General features: G+C 42.9%; 1 protein-coding gene across 1 annotated transcript in view; it reads right to left on the reverse strand.

The window, feature by feature from the left end:
* Positions 1-1,088: 1,088 nt before the first annotated feature.
* Positions 1,089-16,835, reverse strand: part of EYA4 (EYA transcriptional coactivator and phosphatase 4) — a 231,314-nt gene continuing 215,567 nt past the window's right edge. The window contains exon 14 of the mRNA XM_029911051.1: positions 1,089-1,307. Within this exon, the coding sequence (XP_029766911.1) occupies positions 1,089-1,307 (219 nt within the window). The remainder of the gene's footprint in view (positions 1,308-16,835) is intronic.

Raw genomic sequence — 16,835 nt, forward strand, 5'->3', positions numbered from 1 at the left:
GTTCAAGATGGCTTCTCACCTATATTTAGTTTCCAAAGACTGCATTTGGGAGAAATGATGTGTTTGCTCTGGATAATTCCAGCGGTGCATTCAGGAAGGGGCAACTAGATTTTGAGTGAATTAAATTAACCAAGCATGTGTTCTCCCCAGGCACATGGAAAGTTCATACCATGAAAGCAGGTTACCTCCAGCTAATGCAAAATGAGGTCTCATTATATAAGTGGAATGTGATTGGTCTGAGAGAGAGTCCATGTGGACTGGGAATAGAATGACTACTGTAGAAGGAAACACACTGATCTGGAGTTGTGACAACTGAATAAGACAGCATGGGGTTGCACCACTGATCAGGAAGCAGATTAGCCCCTACATGATAGCCTAAAAAACTGTCAGCAGCAGGTTGATGACCCTCAGATTGGTAGCCCATTCCTATCAGGTAACTGTTTTCCAGTGCTATGCCCCTACTAGTGACTGTGATGATGAAGAGGTTGAGAAATTCTTTAGAGACACTGAGAAACTAGCAATTGTTCACTGTACAGACATCTTATTTGTACAAGGTGACTGGGACACGCGCATTGGTCCTGAGAGTTACCCAGAATGGTGCAGCTGTGTTGGGAAGTTTGGGTATGGAGAGGCAAATGGCAGAGGACTGCAACTCTTGCAGGTTGTGACTGAAAATGACTTGGGGCTTGTCTACACAAACAATTAGTTTGCTGCAAGCTGGAGTGTGATGCTACCCTGCACTAGTCTGCCGTGGAGTAACTGTCCATGAGGACTCTGCTGATATGTATTAACAGTTCATTGAGTTTTGATTAGTCCCATTTCAAAGAGGACTAGTCAAAGTGCATTGATGAACTGTTAATGCACATCAGCAGAGTGCAGGGTAGATTCACACCCCAGCTTGGCATGAACTAAATGTTCATGTAGACAAGCCTTTAGTATTAACAAATACCTTGTTCAAGCACAGACTGTCAAGGTGATGGACTTGGACATCACTGGACTTGTGGACTCAGAACTAGATTGACTTCATCATGATCTCAAAGGTGGCATTCTGGCAGGATGAGGAGGCCAACAAGAGATTCGATGACAACTTAGTAGTAGCCAACATAAAGCTTAAACTGCGAATCAAGAAATGACCAGCAAGTACCTTCAGAGTTTGTTATAATGACAAACTGAAAGTCTGTGAAACACAAATGGAATTCAAGAAGACTGTCGAACAAAAGCTGCAAGTTGCTGACCTCTTCATTAGTAGCATAGATCAGATAGCGTACAACATCTCCTGCTACATTACAGAGACCACAGACGAACTCCTAGGAAACAGATTCTAAACAAGAAACCTTTGATCGTAGAGCAGATTATCAAGTTGTGCTCTTAGCTTTCTTTGCTGATCACACAAAGGAACACTGATGAAACTGCCAGAAAGCAATAGACCAGTATTCCAATATGACACAAGAAATAGGTGATCTGATTAAAGTGGCAAAAGTAGATTGGCTTGAAGAATAATGCATCAGCAAATGCCGACAGGAAGTTCTACCACACCATTAAGACTCTTTTTCAAAAAGTTTCTTTGGCAGGAGAAACACCATTTCACCCAACACTTGGGGTAGGTATTGCCAAGAGCTGTATAATGTTAGTGAAACAAATTCTAAGTTGGAAGTGAAAAAGGGAGAGGAGATCTATGAAAGAAGCTCAACTTATCTCAATGAACCTCCTCCTATGATTGAAGTTGAGATGCGGAGTGGACACTAAAATGCAGTAAAGCCCCTAGAGTCGATAACATGCAAGCAGAGGCACTCATCTGGGCGTATCATAAGCCTGTCAATGTGATTTGAGTGTCTGGAAGATGGCCCAAGACTTGGATACAGTCCAATGGCAACCCATGGGAGGGGGCCCGAAGGGTCACATGACCCTCCCCAAAATGCTGGGGGGCAAGGCCGGCAGCTGGGGAGATGAAGGGGCAGGGCCAGAGCTGGAAGGGAAGAGGCGGGGCCAGAGCCTCTCCTCTTCCGGCCACACTGACTGGTGTGTCCCTCCCACTAGTCGCCTCAATGGTTCCCATTCATAAAAATGGGGACATGGCTGTTTGTGGAAATTAGTGCACAATTGCATTATTGAAACACATTAGCAAATTACTGTTCCACATTATCCTGAAAAGAATTGCACCCAAGATAGAGATCTATCTGTCTGAAGAACAAGCTGTATTTAGTCCCAAAAAAGGTACAGTGGAGCAAATATTCAAACTGCATGTGCTATGTGGAAAAAGTGCTGGAGAATGATTGAAAGGTGGTTCCTGGTGGTTTTTTAGTGGATTTTGCTAAGGCGTTTGAAAGCATATGGCAGAAACCTCTTTGGGAAATCCTATGGCTGACCAGAGTTGGTGAAAATGTAGTAACACTGATTCAAAAACTATGGGTGTGTGATGGCTTAGGTGTTTGAGGCATGAGCAAAATAGTTGGTTTGACTTCAGGATAGGTGTCAGACAGGGCTATTTGGTATCCCCAACTGTTCTCTTGAAGAAATCTTAAGGAGACACTGGTGGAAACTTACAAGAGGGTCTGCCTGTCAGTGGATGAAAAATTAGTCATCGGTGCTTCATCAATGATAACCTGATTGGATTGTACCAAAAAAGGTGCAAAAATTGCTAGAAAGAGAAGCAGTGTAAGCAGAGAAGTTAGATTGGAAGATATCTGACACACAGACAATGGTGACAATGAAGTGTGTTGAAATATTTCTTTCCAATCTGAGGCGGCACTGGAGTGCATTGAGCATTTCAAATACCTGGTTGTATGACTACAAAGGATTCTAAACATCACATAGAGATCTGACACAACACTGGACTCATGACTGCCACTCTAGCGACACTCAGCCACATTTGGAGAAGCAAAGGGGTTACCATGAAGTGTAAAATGAAATTGCTGCAGTCTCTTGTCTTTAGCATCTTGCGATGTGCATGTGAAACATGGACTTTAAGGAAACAGGACATTGAGGCTTCCTGCCTTTGAACAGAAATGCTATAGATAATTGTTGTACTTCTCACATGACTTAGGAGGAGGTAATTGCCCAAATTTACAGCATGACCAAAGTGATACCTGATATCGAGATCAGATGAAGAAAACCTGAGTTCGTGGGACATGTGGGTAGAATGAGTGGAGAAAGATTGTTGAAGCAAGGCTTTCAGGGACTGGTCCCGGGGGCAGGAAGCACCCACCGTGAGTGTAGTTCAATGATGTGTCTGGGTGAGGTGTGGTATGGCATGCCTCTAAAGGCTCTGTGACAACTGCAAAACTCGGAGGAAGATTGCTGGCCAATGACTCTTGTGTGTTGTGTTTTACTGTGTATTGTAATGTGACTCTGTGGTGCTTTGCATCATGAGAGGATGTATGTGTGTTTGGTCACACCATCTCAGAGGATATAGTACAAATGGATAATGTGAAGGACAATGGAAATGATTAGAAAGGCAGAGAATCTTCTATGTGAGCAGAACCTAAAAAGTTTAGGGGGCAGATCCTCAACTGGGGTAAATTGTCAGAGCTATTGAAATCAATGGAGCTATGACCAATCACAGCAGCTGATGATCTGTCCCTGGGACTGTTTAGTTCACAGTTGACCAAGAGGGGCCTGATAGAGGTAGATAAAATGAATGATAAAAAGGTCAATTAAGCGCTCCTATTTAGCCTGTCCTTTCCCATAATATTGTGCAAAAGCAAGTGGACACCAAAGGAAATTAAAAGAGAACAAATTTATAACTGATAAAAAGGAATACATTTGCAGCCAATGAGTAATTAACCTTTGGCTCTAAGAGCCACATGATATTATTCAGGCAAAGAGCTCAGTAGGATTTGAAAAAGGATTATGTTTTATATGTATAATAAAAATATCATCAGTTACACTGGCTCAGATAGTAATTTATAGGGGTTGGCAACCTTATGCTTCAGGACATATGCCAACCACTGACTGCCTCAGGATAGGAAGAAAATTTTCCCATAGATGTGGCATTGCATAGTTTTTATGGAGATTCTTCACTTTCATCTAAAGCAGTTGGTGCTGGCCATAATCAGAGACAGGGTACTGAACTGGATTGACAATTTATCTGATCTGGTATGGCAATTTCTGTGTTCTTATAAAACATATGGTACCCATTTCCACTAAAAGCAATAGCTTTTGGAGGAAAGAAAAGAAATGTGCTAACAGCCATGCATTCAATAGTTACAGACAGACAAAATCCATGGATGACAGAGCAATAACATATGAGATTATGAACATTAACCAGTGAGTAAAATCCCCAAGAGAACCCTGTAAATGATTAGATGTTAGCACAAAATCCTGCGTTTAAGAGTATGTACCACACTGAGTGGAGGATCTCCAAGCCTTCCTGGCAGTACAGGGGAGGGAAGCCATGGTTACGAATTCTGTATAATACCCTACTGTTGCTCCAGGAGGAAGTAGCATAAAGTTCTTCTGGCACCTGCTGCTATGTAGGCGGGCTGGGGCCTCCAGCCCATGCAAGATGTTCTATGGCTCCTTTGGACCATAGAACATCTGTAGACATGTTAGCTGGGATCACAACAGTCCATATCCTTGTATCTGTGTAAGCCCTCAGAAGTGAAGGAGCTCTTGTGTCCTTTTTCCCTACCTGGCGCTCCTACATGAGAGAGGCCAGGATTTCATCTTTAGTAGATCAAATTCTGTCCTCTGTTACATTCATGTAAGCCCACTGACTGCAGCGTGTTTACACGGGTCTAACTAAGGCATTATTTGTATATAGGAATATAACATGCTCATCATGAACATGGTTTTTGGCTTTGGTAAATTTTGTGTTTTCCTATCTGCCCTATTAGTTAGTAAATATTTCTCTGCACAAAGGCCAACAAAGACTTTTTATTGTAATCAAATATAAAATACCAGACTCTTTTGTTCTAATGGTGAATGGCTAAAAACAGAGGAACCCCAAATTAGTTGTTAATTTTGAACCAAGGTAACTTGACTGTATCAGAGCTGACAGTGCAACCTAGTTCTCAGGACTCCTAGCTCTGAGCTTTAACCACAAGACTATCCTTTTTCCCCTGAAGTGTCTGACTTTGTCCCTCCTCAGAAATTGGATATCTGCCTAGATGGACAATTGATATAGCAGTTCCTGGGTTTTTAAGAATAATAACAAAAAGAGTATTTTGGAGAGAAAAAGGAAATATGAATAGTCCATATTCCACCTGAAGAGACAGTTTGAATTACTATAAGAAAACACATTGTAATTAAACGGGCAACAGATTAGATCAGCAGGTCTCATTGATGACCCTCTGCACCCTTGCTGATGGGTCTGTAGAGAGCAGGTTGGTCACACAATTCTAGCTCTCATCTTTGTTTCAAGCTGCTTGATTGCATTAAGAGAAGCTAAAAATACACTAAATGCTTCCCCAACGTTACTTTTCCAAGTAAGCAACTGCTGTTACATAACACCAGGATATTGTGGGATTAGAAATGGAATGGGATACAGTCTGTGCTCACAGAAGGGAGGCGAGCTGGTCAATGAGAGAATCCGTGTTAAGGTGTAGTTCACTCATGGGGGGGGGGGGGAGAATGAGAATACCTGGATTAGATGCAAAAATCAGGAAAGAATTATATAAACCATCATCAGTTTCCATAGTCTGTACGTTCCATTACTCAGTTTGCCATTATTGACAGAGCAAATGTCAACATGTTGATTTTATTTCTCACACTCAGTTCTAACAATTCCTGGTGGTGAAAGAAGTAGTAATGATCTAGCCAGGCATATTCTATTCTTTGTCATCCTAAAATCAACAGTGGGAATACCTCTGAAGAAATGTGCTCCAGTAGTCAAAAGCCTCATTGAAATTGAATTTGCTACCATGGAACTTTAGACAGGGACAAACTGAGCAGCAAAAAGTTTTCAGCTCAAGTGCTTTGAGAATATGGAAAATATTTACCGTTACAAACCATTCTTTGTGATAAAACAGCCTAACAGAGACTATTGCTGAAGTTTTCTGTGGCCTTACCCTATATTCAGATTATTTGATCTGTAGCTTCGTTGCATCACCATATAGCAGTTTTGGTACTGCATTTGTCAGTCTGAGCATCGAGTGTTCAGTAGTTTGGCATCTCTGTACCTAAGTGCCACTAGCTGAGAGATCTGCGGGCTTAAGAATACATGCAGGACTCATGACTCAGTACAAATGTGGAATGCTGAAGAGGGATGAACGTAGTCCTGGTGACTGGCTGCCTGGTGAAGATGATGTCACATAAAACTGTGGGTTGAAGTATCCTGTTGGTTTAGTGTGTGAGGAGGAAGGAGGGAGCGCTATCAGGAGGCTGTTTTGTATCAAAAAATAAGGTTCCATCAAAATGAGTTGACTCACCATATACAAGTTAGGATTATAGAATCATAGAAGATTAGGGTTGGAAGAGACCTCAGGAGGTCATCTAGTCCATCCCCCCCTGCTCAAAGCAGGACCAACCCCAACTAAATCATCCCAGCCAGGGTGTTGTCAAGCCGGGCCTTAAAAACCTCTAAGGATGAAGATTCCACCACCTCCCTAGGTAACCCATTCCAGTGCTTCACCACCCTCCTAGTAAAATAGTTTCTCCTAATATCCAATTTAGACCTCCCCCACTGTAACTTGAGACCATTGCTCCTTGTTCTGTCATCTTCCACCACTGAGAACAGCCTAGCTCCATCCTCTTTGCAACCTTCGGGTAGTTGAAGGCTGCTATCAAATCTCCCCTCACTCTTCTCTTCTGCAGACTAAACAAGCCCAGTTCCCTCAGCCTCTCCTTGTAAATCATGTACTCCAGTCTCCTAATCATTTTCGTTGCCCTCTGCAGAACTCTCTCCAATTTTTCCACATCCTTTCTGTAGTGGGGGCCCAAAACTGGACGCAATACTCCAGATGTGGCCTCACCAGTGCCAAATAGAGGGGAATAATCACTTTCCTCGATCTGCTGACAATGCTCCTACTAATGCAGCACAATATGCTGTTAGCCTTCTTGGCAACAAGGGCACACTGTTGACTCTCATCCAGCTTCTTGTCCACTGTAATCCCCAGGTCCTTTTCTGCAGAACTGTGTATAGCCAGTTGGTCTCCAGCCTGTAGCGGTGCATGGGATTCTTCCATCCTAAGTACAGGACTCTGCTCTTGTCCTTGTTGAACCTCATCACATTTCTTTTGGCCCAATTCTCCAATTTGTCTAGGTCACTCTGGACCCTATCCCTACCCTCCAGCATATCTACCTCTTCCCCCCCATCTTAGTATCATCTGCAAACTTGCTGAGGGTGCAACCCATCCCATCATCCAGATCATTAATAAAGATGTTGAACAAAATCTGCCCCAGGACAGATCCCTAGGGCACTCCACTTCATACTGGCTGCCAACTAGACATGGAGCCGTTGATCACTACCCATTGAGCCTGTCAATCTAGTCAGCTTTCTATTCACCTTATAGTCCATTCATCCAATCCATACTTTAATTTGCTGGAAAGAATACTGTGGGAGACTGTATCAAAAACTATGCTTAAGTCAAGATATATCATGTCCACTGCTTTCTCCATTCCACAGAGCCAGTTATCTCATCATAGAAGGCAATCAGGTTGGTCAGGCATGACTTGCTCTTGGTGAATCCATGTTGACTATTCCTGATCACCTTCCTCTCCTCTAAGTGCTTCAAAATGGATTCCTTGAGGACCTGCTCCATGATTTTTCCAGGGACTGAGGTGAGGCTGACTGGTCTATAGGTCCCTGGATTCTCCTTCTTTCCCTTTTTAAAGATGGGCACTATATTTGCCTTTTTCCAATCATCTGGGACCTCCCCTGATCACCACGCATTTTCAAAGATAATGGCCAATGGCTCTGCAATCACATCAGCCAACTGCCTCAGCACCCTCGAATGCATTAAATCCAGCCCTGTGGACTTGTGCACGTCCAGCTTTTCTAAATAGTCCTTAACCTGTTCTTTCACCACTGAGGGCTGCTCAATTTCTCCCCATACTGTGCTGCCCAGTGCAGCAGTCTGGGAGCTGACATTGTCTGTGAAGACCGAGGTGCAAAAAAAAAGCATTGAGTACTTCAGCTTTTTCCACATCATCTGTCACTAGGTTGCCTCCCCCAGTCAGTAAGGGTCCAACACTTTTTCCCTGACCACCTTCTTGTTGCTAACATACCCACAGAAACCCTTCTTGTTACCCTTCACATCCCTTGCTAGCTGCAACTCCAATTGTGCTTTGACCATCCTGATTACATCCCTGCATGCTCGATAAATATTTTTATACTCCTCCCTAGTCATCTGTCCAAGTTTCCACTTTTTGTAAGCTTCCTATTTGTGCCACTAATACCAGCAGTTACCCTATGCTAAGAGCCCAATTTTTGTTTGTGAGCTGTAGCCCCTGTCTTGGGGCAGGAGACCAGTTTTATAAGCCTCCTTTTTGGCTTCAGCCAGTCCCCTCTACTTTTCTATTCGTTTTTCGCATAGATTTTTGTTTCCGTTTTCTGTTTACGCATTAAAAAAATAATTCTTCCCTCCTTAGCTTGCTTTGGCTATCAGAAGGCAAGGGGATAGTACCACTACATGAACATAAGGAGGCAGCCCAGAAGAAGAAGGTATAGAAAAACAAGCAAGTTAGTACTGGTGGTTTCCTGTTCCTCTCTATGGGAAGATGCAGTACTGTATCACTGCCACATGCGGTGCTATGTGAGGCTGTAAAAATGCTGTTGTACTCAGCTCATTCACACAGGGGAAAAATGGCGTCTCCCAGCCCAAAGTGGACATTGCTGGCCTTTTCTTTGCCTATGGCTCTAGAACTTTGGAGATGATGCCACCTTTAGAGGAACAATTGCTTAATACAAGAATATTAGTTATTTTAATTCAGTGAGTAGGAGCATTGGGAGAACAAGTCTGTAGTTGGTTTCTCTATCCCTGTGTCTTCCTTAGGTCTCCAAATTAGACTTCTTTTAGGAATAGGTTTCCTTCTGAGTTAACCTCTTCAGTATGCCTCTCTCAAGCCTGTAATATTATTGGGAGCCACCTGGTGGTGCAAATAGACAGCCTTACAAGTTCTGTTTAACTAAGTGTATAGATAATTAGGTTTTGGAAAAACACTTATTGTTAATTGTGGTGCAATTCTTTTAAGCTATTAGTAAAAATGGTTACCCATCTAAGCTTCCATCTGACTAAAACTAATTTTTTGTTTGCAGAGCTGCTATCTACATCAGCAAACAAAAAAAATTACATGGGGTGAGAGCCTTTTTATTTCTTCAGGGGCAGTTTGCTCTGTTACATCAGGTAACCTGATTTTTGAAGCTCTCACTAGGTGCCTCTCCATGATTGATAGACATCCCCTTGCAGAGGATTCTCTGATTACATTAATGTTTTATGTAGTAAAACCAAAGGTGGAAGACTGGAGTTTGAAGGATGTTAAAAATTGCTATGTTTCCAGCCCACCTAACATTTTTGAATGTCAAACAAATTGCAGGTAATGTGGGTTTCTCACATCAGAAAATAACTTCACATAAAACATCAGTGGAAGTACATTGTTTATAAGCAGAGATGTAGAAAACAATGTCCAAAATTTTCAAACCTGGGAGTCTGAAATTAGGCTCCTAAATCTATATTTAAGCACCTGAATAAAGTAGCCTGATTTTCAAAAGTGCTAAGCTCCCACTGCATTTGGTGGGATTTGTGAATGATCAGCACTTTTGAAACTCAGGTCACTTTTATGTAGGTGGCTAAATAGGGATTTGGGAAGCTATCCTTAGGTATCACATTTTGAAAATATTGGCCAGAGATTCCCAGGACATGGGAGTGTCATTAAAAATAACTGTCTTAGCTTCCTCAAAAGAGTTAAGGATGCTGAAAGAAAGTTCTGTATAATTCACAGTTAGCAGGTCCAGCTCAGGCCCTAACAGCTGTGTCGCCGAAACAATCAAGGACAGAGGGATACGACCTTAAAATAAGACACATTTGGCCAACACAAGGAAGTAAAATATCAATGCTGTCTCCAAGGAGGTATACAGTAGGTCTGATTTTTTTTTTTTTTTTTTGAAGCTTTGGCTAAGTTGGCAGGTAGAATTGAACTAAGGTCTTTGCTGATATCTTCACAAATCCATGATAGGCTCTTATCTGACATTTTCTGTTTCTTCAAATCTTACACCCATGGTGCTTTCCCAGCATCTCAGTCATGCAATGCAGGCTGGAGCATCTTTCACGTATAGAAGCTACTAAGGATACAGGATATGAAGACACCAGCTCAGACCCAGCAGAGACTGACAGATCTGCTGAAAGACTCCTCAGGTTAGATTTGAAATATCAACATAGGCAGAGAGCACCTGGCAGCAAGCTGGATCATCTCCAAGGGGCAGGAGGATGGAAGGGGAAAGAATCACATGAAGTTCTGTTGTCCAAGATCCACAAGCCTGGAATATGTACAATGCATGCATCTCTGAGGCTGGGAGCAAGAGTGGATGGGCCAATCTAGTGTTCCTCTCTGCCCTTATGTGGAGCTCTGTGGGGTCTGGAGCGGGAAGGATGGTGTTAGAGGCATCCATGTAGGAGAGAGGAGGGTCTTTTCTACAAGCCCCTCTAACAAAAAGGGCCATTTTTTTTCTATTTAATTTTGTTTAGGCTCTTATACCATGTGAGCCTTTCCCCGCTAACATACTTCTCTCTCCCCCATGGATTGCAACAGGAAGATCCCAAGCCAAGTTGTGGCTCCTATTGCCTACAGACATGCAAAAAGGACTTGAGCAAAACCACTTCATTTCTTGCCTTCTCTCTCTGGCCCAATATTGATGCACTGTGGATAAGTAATGAAACAATCATAGGGCCAAACAGGGAAAGAGAGTGACTGTATGCCAATGATTCTGTAGCTTGCTTGTTAGAGCATTCATATGGGAGGCCCAGGATCCAGTCAACCTGGGGAACTCATTGCCAGGGGATGTTGTGAAGGCCAAAAGTATAACTGGATGTCCCTAAAGCACTGGATGCCAGAAACTGAGACTGGATGATGGGGGATGGATCATTTGATAAATTGCCCTGTTCTGGTTCATTTCCTCTGAACTGCCTGGCACTGGCCACAGTCAGAAAACAGGATACTGGGCTAGATGAACCATTGGTCTGACCCAGTATGGCCGTTCTTATGTTCCCCCTGTTCCAGTGAATTTTTAAATTATTTATCCACAGTGGAGCACCTTCAACAGGAGATCCTGAGGGAGCCCCAACCCAGACAATCCCATAGTTCAGTGAGTAGGGCATGTACCTAGGCAGTTTCAATCCCTGTTCAAGTCTCACCTCCACCTGAGAAGGCATTTGAACTGGGGGTCTCCCACATACCAGGTGGGTACCTTAGCCACTGGTCTAAAGATTACAAAGGAATAGCTCCTCCCTGCCTGGCCATTCAGTGTAAACTTATCTATAGGGGCCCAATCTAATAGGTGAGGACTGAGCATGTTTACTGGATCAGGCCCCACAGGCAAGATAGACAAAGGAACACCCAACTTTTTCTGGTTTGTGCAGGAGCTCAGGGGCTTAGGTGTCCGGACACCAGGAGTGGGCTGCAGGGCACATGCTCAGAGTCAGAAATATAGGACTTTTGGTCCCTTCATTTTTGCAGATCCCTAGTGAGTTTAGGTGCCTACAGTGTTCAGGGATAGCTGAATCCCAATGGGGCCTGATTCTGGGATTTAAGTGTCTAAAGTGTTGGTCAGGCACCTAAGTGCTTCTGTAAATCCAGCCCTGAGTCTCTCTCTCTGCCTCAGTTCCCCATCAGTAAAATGAGGATAAAAGCACATCTCTATCCTCACAACATCCCTGTAACATATCTGAAGTTAAAGAATTTATATCCTCAACTCCTCTGATAATAGAGCCATGTAAGTGCCTAAGATAGACAGTGGAAAAACTCCCTCCCTTCCACCGCTGTTTCCTTGGCCAGTGTAATATGGAAGCATCACAGAATTAAGAGCATCATGTTCAGGGAATTACACGGCAGACTTAAATTACCAGGGCAGCTGAGGGATTTCAGTTCTATGTAAGATTATTTAACACAGAGGGAAAGAATGAGCACAGAAGAGAGTGGCAATTCTCCTTGTTAAATGTTTACCATTCAATCTCTGGCTGCATGTTAACGGGATTTTTGAGAATAACCATGATGAGAATTCACCTTCCAGGCCCAAGGTTGGGAGAGACCAAATGTTTAGTAAACATGCCATCAGAAGGCTTTCTTGTAGTGTGTCACAGCTGGTAGCCTGTTGAGAGGCCATCTCCCTGAGTTTGAAGTGAATAATGCATAGTCATATGTTTTGGGTGGGGGTTAGGTTAAGGAATTAAACAAGGAGTGATGGCTAATGTAGAAACATATCCCACTCCAGTGTTTAACAGGGCACTGATAGGCCACAGCTACGCTGAGAAAGGAGTTGTGTTAAAAACATGCATTGATATGTTATGTGTCTAAATCCCCCAGATGACTCTTAAGATGAAACCTTGACACAGTTGAAGTGAATGGCAAGACACCCACTGACTTCACTCAGGACATGATTTTACCCACAGTTGCCCTTGATTCCAGTTGTGATTTTCAAAGGGACCTAATGGAGTGAGGTGCCCAACTCTCATTAACAGTCAATAGGAGTCAGGCATCTAACTCCCTTAGGCTCCTTTGAAACTCTGAACCTTTAATGGGAGTTAAGCATCTAAATCTCTTAGGTGGCTTTGAAAGTCTCGCCCAAGGATCCTGCAGGTTCATGTTCTCACACATTTGACCAGTGAGTGGACAGAGCCGAGGCTGCTTGGAAACCTGGGCTCCTTTCTCAGGATAGATAGGGCCTTACTCTGTGCAGTGTACTCTGCTGTACTCCTCAATCAGCGAGTCTCCTCTACTCCCTGACAGCAGGTGGTTGGGGAAGGGCTATTTCTCTGCCTGTGCCCTAGTGCCATATCTGCCAGTTCAGATGCATTATTTATGGTTAATTCTTGCTTATTGCACAACATTCCAGCATGTGGACCCCACAGTATCTCATAAGGAGGTTTCTGCAATGATGGATAGCCTGAGAAAGGCCAGGCAAAGGGCATTATTATAACAGTACATAAATATGTTTTTTTCCCTTTAATATTAAACACCAGATTTCCTTTAACATTGTAAACATGTGATTTTATTAGGTACTAGAGAGCTGATGGATTTAAAGTCATTTTCAGAGAACAAGTGACAGACTTGTCAGCTTTTCTGTATGTCAAACAGCAGCAAGAAGAAGGAATCTTTATCATGAAAACCTACTGAAGAGTGAAAGAGATGGGAGGGAAGTGGCCTCCACTCTGAAGCTTTCCATGGATGTGTAAGGAGCCACCCAAGACTTTAATACTCTGTCTTAGTGGAAAACAATTTAAAAGTGGAGGGAACATAGGATATAATCTTCCTGAAACAGAGTTGGCAAAGGAGCTGTGTTTTGTAGCTAATAAATTCAGCTTTCAGGAGGAAATTCTTATAGGGTTCATTTACCAGTTTTTGAGAAAGGAAAATGAATGCATTAATTATGTACATTTTTACCATCTGCTAAACAAGGTAATTTCGGCCAGGCCTTGGCAACCTCTTCCTGGACATAAACTTTAAAAACAAGCTTTTTCAACCATAAAATTACTGCCCTGGAAAAGGACAGATAAATGTCTAAGCAAGCGCCTCATTACTGTCAAAGCTGTGATTTGTTGTTTCATTATAATGTGTTTTCCTTGTTATTAGAGTTAAGGTTGAGTCAGCCTTTCCATTATAAATACACTCCTAGTTTTAGGGTGACATGGCTCAGCTGTTTTTTTTTAAAGAAAAAAAACCTTGCTCTGGGCTGAAATGAGGAATTGTGTTCTCAGGCTAAATGCAAGGATCAAAACAAGAGATGGGATTTTTAGAAACGTTTTAAGGCACTTCTGGGATTGACAAATGCCTGGCTTTTCAAGAGCTCATATCTCCCATTTTATTGTTGAGTAGCACCGTCACCTATTGAAGCCAATAAGGCAGTGGGTCTCAAAGTTTTGTACTGGTGGCCCCTTTCACATAGCAAGCCTCTGAGTGCAACCCCCCCCCTTATAAATTAAGAACTCTTTTTTAATATATTTAACACTATTATAAATGCTGGAGGCAAAGCGGGGTTTGGGGTGGAGGCTGACCACTCGCGACCCCCATATAATAACCTCCTGACCCCCTGAGGGGTCCCGACCCCCAGTTTGAGAACCCCTGCAATAGGGGGTGGGCTTAATTAACTGCACTCTTGCTCAGTAAAACAAGAGGGGTGCAAAGAGCTTCACTTACTCCTCTGGGTGTGGTACCAACATTGTCAAACCTGCACTAAGCTCCTCTTCCCCCTCTTAATGCAAGTGGTTGGGCAAGGGTAGGGTGGGAACCTTGGCTCTGTTCCCCCCTCACCTGCCACATGCTGGCAAGTGCAGCTGTGCCAGTGTGGTGGGGGAAGTAATCTGCACCAAGAATGAGGTTGGGGCAAGTTGCTTCTTCCCTGGAGCAGAGGGAAACTGGGAGGCTGGAATCTGGTTCCCTGTCTGCTCCTATTGCCATGCAACAGTGCACTTTCCTTTACTTGGCCTTCAGGCACGACTGCAATATAAATGTTAAATAATAAGGAATGAGTAATGATACTTGGGGCTTGTGACAAAGTCACAGTTCAGCTCAAAGTATGTAAAGATTGCAGAGTTTAGCCCTCCTCAATGCATTACTTTAGAGCCATTGTCCCCCAAAGCCATCTGCTGTATGTGATGAGCATTTCACATATTAGGAACCTGTAGCGGCTATTGAAAATGGGATCGTTTTTGACAAATCGGTGGCTTGCAAACTCTGAGTAAAACGTATCGGTTCCTACATTACAGCTGTGGACTATTTTTTTTTTTCCTTTTTTCTTTCAAATGAGTGCACAGTAAGGCTCAGCTGCCCCTGAGGTTTTATGTTAATTACCAACTAGCATTGGCTCAGAAGAAGTGTAACATACACTCTAATGGTCAGTTGCAATGTAAACACAAATAAAAATAAATGTTTTAAAACTGCAGGCATTACTAAAGGTAGCATCTGAATGTGGCCCAGCGGGATAGGAGCAGGGATTATCTAGTAACACTTTACGAATATCTGAAGGTGACAGACAAAATGTGGGGAAACCAATCACAGTTGTTGACTCATTATAAAATGCACCATCAGCAATAGGTCTTGGAACAAATTTTGAAAGAGAAAATAGTTAAGGACATAGAGGCTAACAGTAGTTGGGATAAAATACAACATGGTTTTACAAAAGGTAGATCATGCCAGACCAACCTGATCTCCTTCTTTCCATTGAATGGTCTTTTGGATTAGGCCTAATTGCACAAATTCTCCAGTTCAGCAGGCTCCTCCAGATCCTCATGCCTGTTTACGCCTGCTGAGATACAGCTTTTGAAGGAGATACAGCTATCTGTCTTGCTAAGAGGCATTGCCCCTGATATAATGAATTGGGTTGCTCCTGTCATAGTTGAAATGTTGGTAACATCAAAGTCATTAGTCATTCCCTCATTCACTTGACTCCATGGTAACTACATGTCTATTACTTTGTTCTAGGACTATTTAAAATGTAGATCTGTGCAATTCTAGATTGAAATAGATACAAAAATGGCAGGTTGTAGCTACTAAGGATAGAGTATTTGTTTTTGTTCATCTTGATCAACTATCATTTTGTGGCTTCCATCTATTAAAGTCTCTGGGACGTCACATCACTAGTTCTGTTAGAATCTGAGCCCAAGCACACTGAAGTCAATGTGAGTCTTTTGAGTGCAGTCAATGAATGGGCTTTGGAGTGTGCCATTGCCAGGGCCGGCTCCAGGGTTTTTGCCGCCCCAAGCGGTGGAAAAAAAAAGCCGCGATCGGCGGCAGCTCCACTGCGCTGCTTTCTTCTTCAGCGGCAATTCAGCGGCAGGTCCTTCCCTCCGAGAGGGACAGGGACCCGCCGCCGAAGAGCCCAACGTGCCGCCCCTTCCCCTTGGCTGCCCCAAGCACCTGCTTGCTCAGCTGGTGCCTGGAGCCGGCCCTGGCCATTGCACTACACATCACTCATAAAAACAAACTAAACCACAGATAAACAAAAACACCCGCACTTGCTTTGACTGGTGTGACTTTTCATCTAAGCATCAGATGATACACTCAGCACTGAGATATTTCTTCCTGCCACACACTCTTCATGACTTTATTGGTATATTTAAAGGTGATATTTCTGCAGCACACAATTGAAGTGAGCAGTTTCACCTAAGCTTTCCCATGCTAATCACACATCAACTTATTCATTCATAAGTTCAGAGAAGGAAGAGATGGGTATTGTTATTGGTCTCACACACAGGAAGCTTTCAGATGCTACAGGACTAGTATAAGAACTTAAATAGAAGAGTATTAGAATGAAAGGTTCAAGGAACAAGCTTTTTATTGTTTACATTTGTTTGATCTAATTTTAGAACACTGTACAATTACAAAAATTTCACTAGATGTTTAATAGTCTTCAGTTTTTTATAGGATAGTAGTGTTAGCCCATCACCAGTCCCGAGTCTTCTGTGCTGCCACAAAGACTAACCAAACCCCACTGGGTGACCCCCTTTCCCAGTCTCTTATCACTCTTCCATGCTACTCCCTATATGTGAAAAGTAGCACTAGTGAAAAATTTCATTCAAAATGTATTTTTAGACAAAAATGGCTTTTTATTCACAACTTATGAGGGGAAAAACCGGTTACCCACCCTCTCGTAACTGTTCTTCAATATGTGTTTCAGAGTAGCAGCCGTGTTAGTCTGTATCCGCAAAAAGAACAGGAGTACTTGTGGCACCTTAGAGACTAACAAA

The sequence above is a fragment of the Terrapene carolina genome, unplaced genomic scaffold, assembly GCF_002925995.2.
Source record: "Terrapene carolina triunguis isolate 2854851 unplaced genomic scaffold, T_m_triunguis-2.0 Scaffold85, whole genome shotgun sequence".
Lineage (NCBI taxonomy): Eukaryota > Metazoa > Chordata > Testudines > Emydidae > Terrapene > Terrapene triunguis.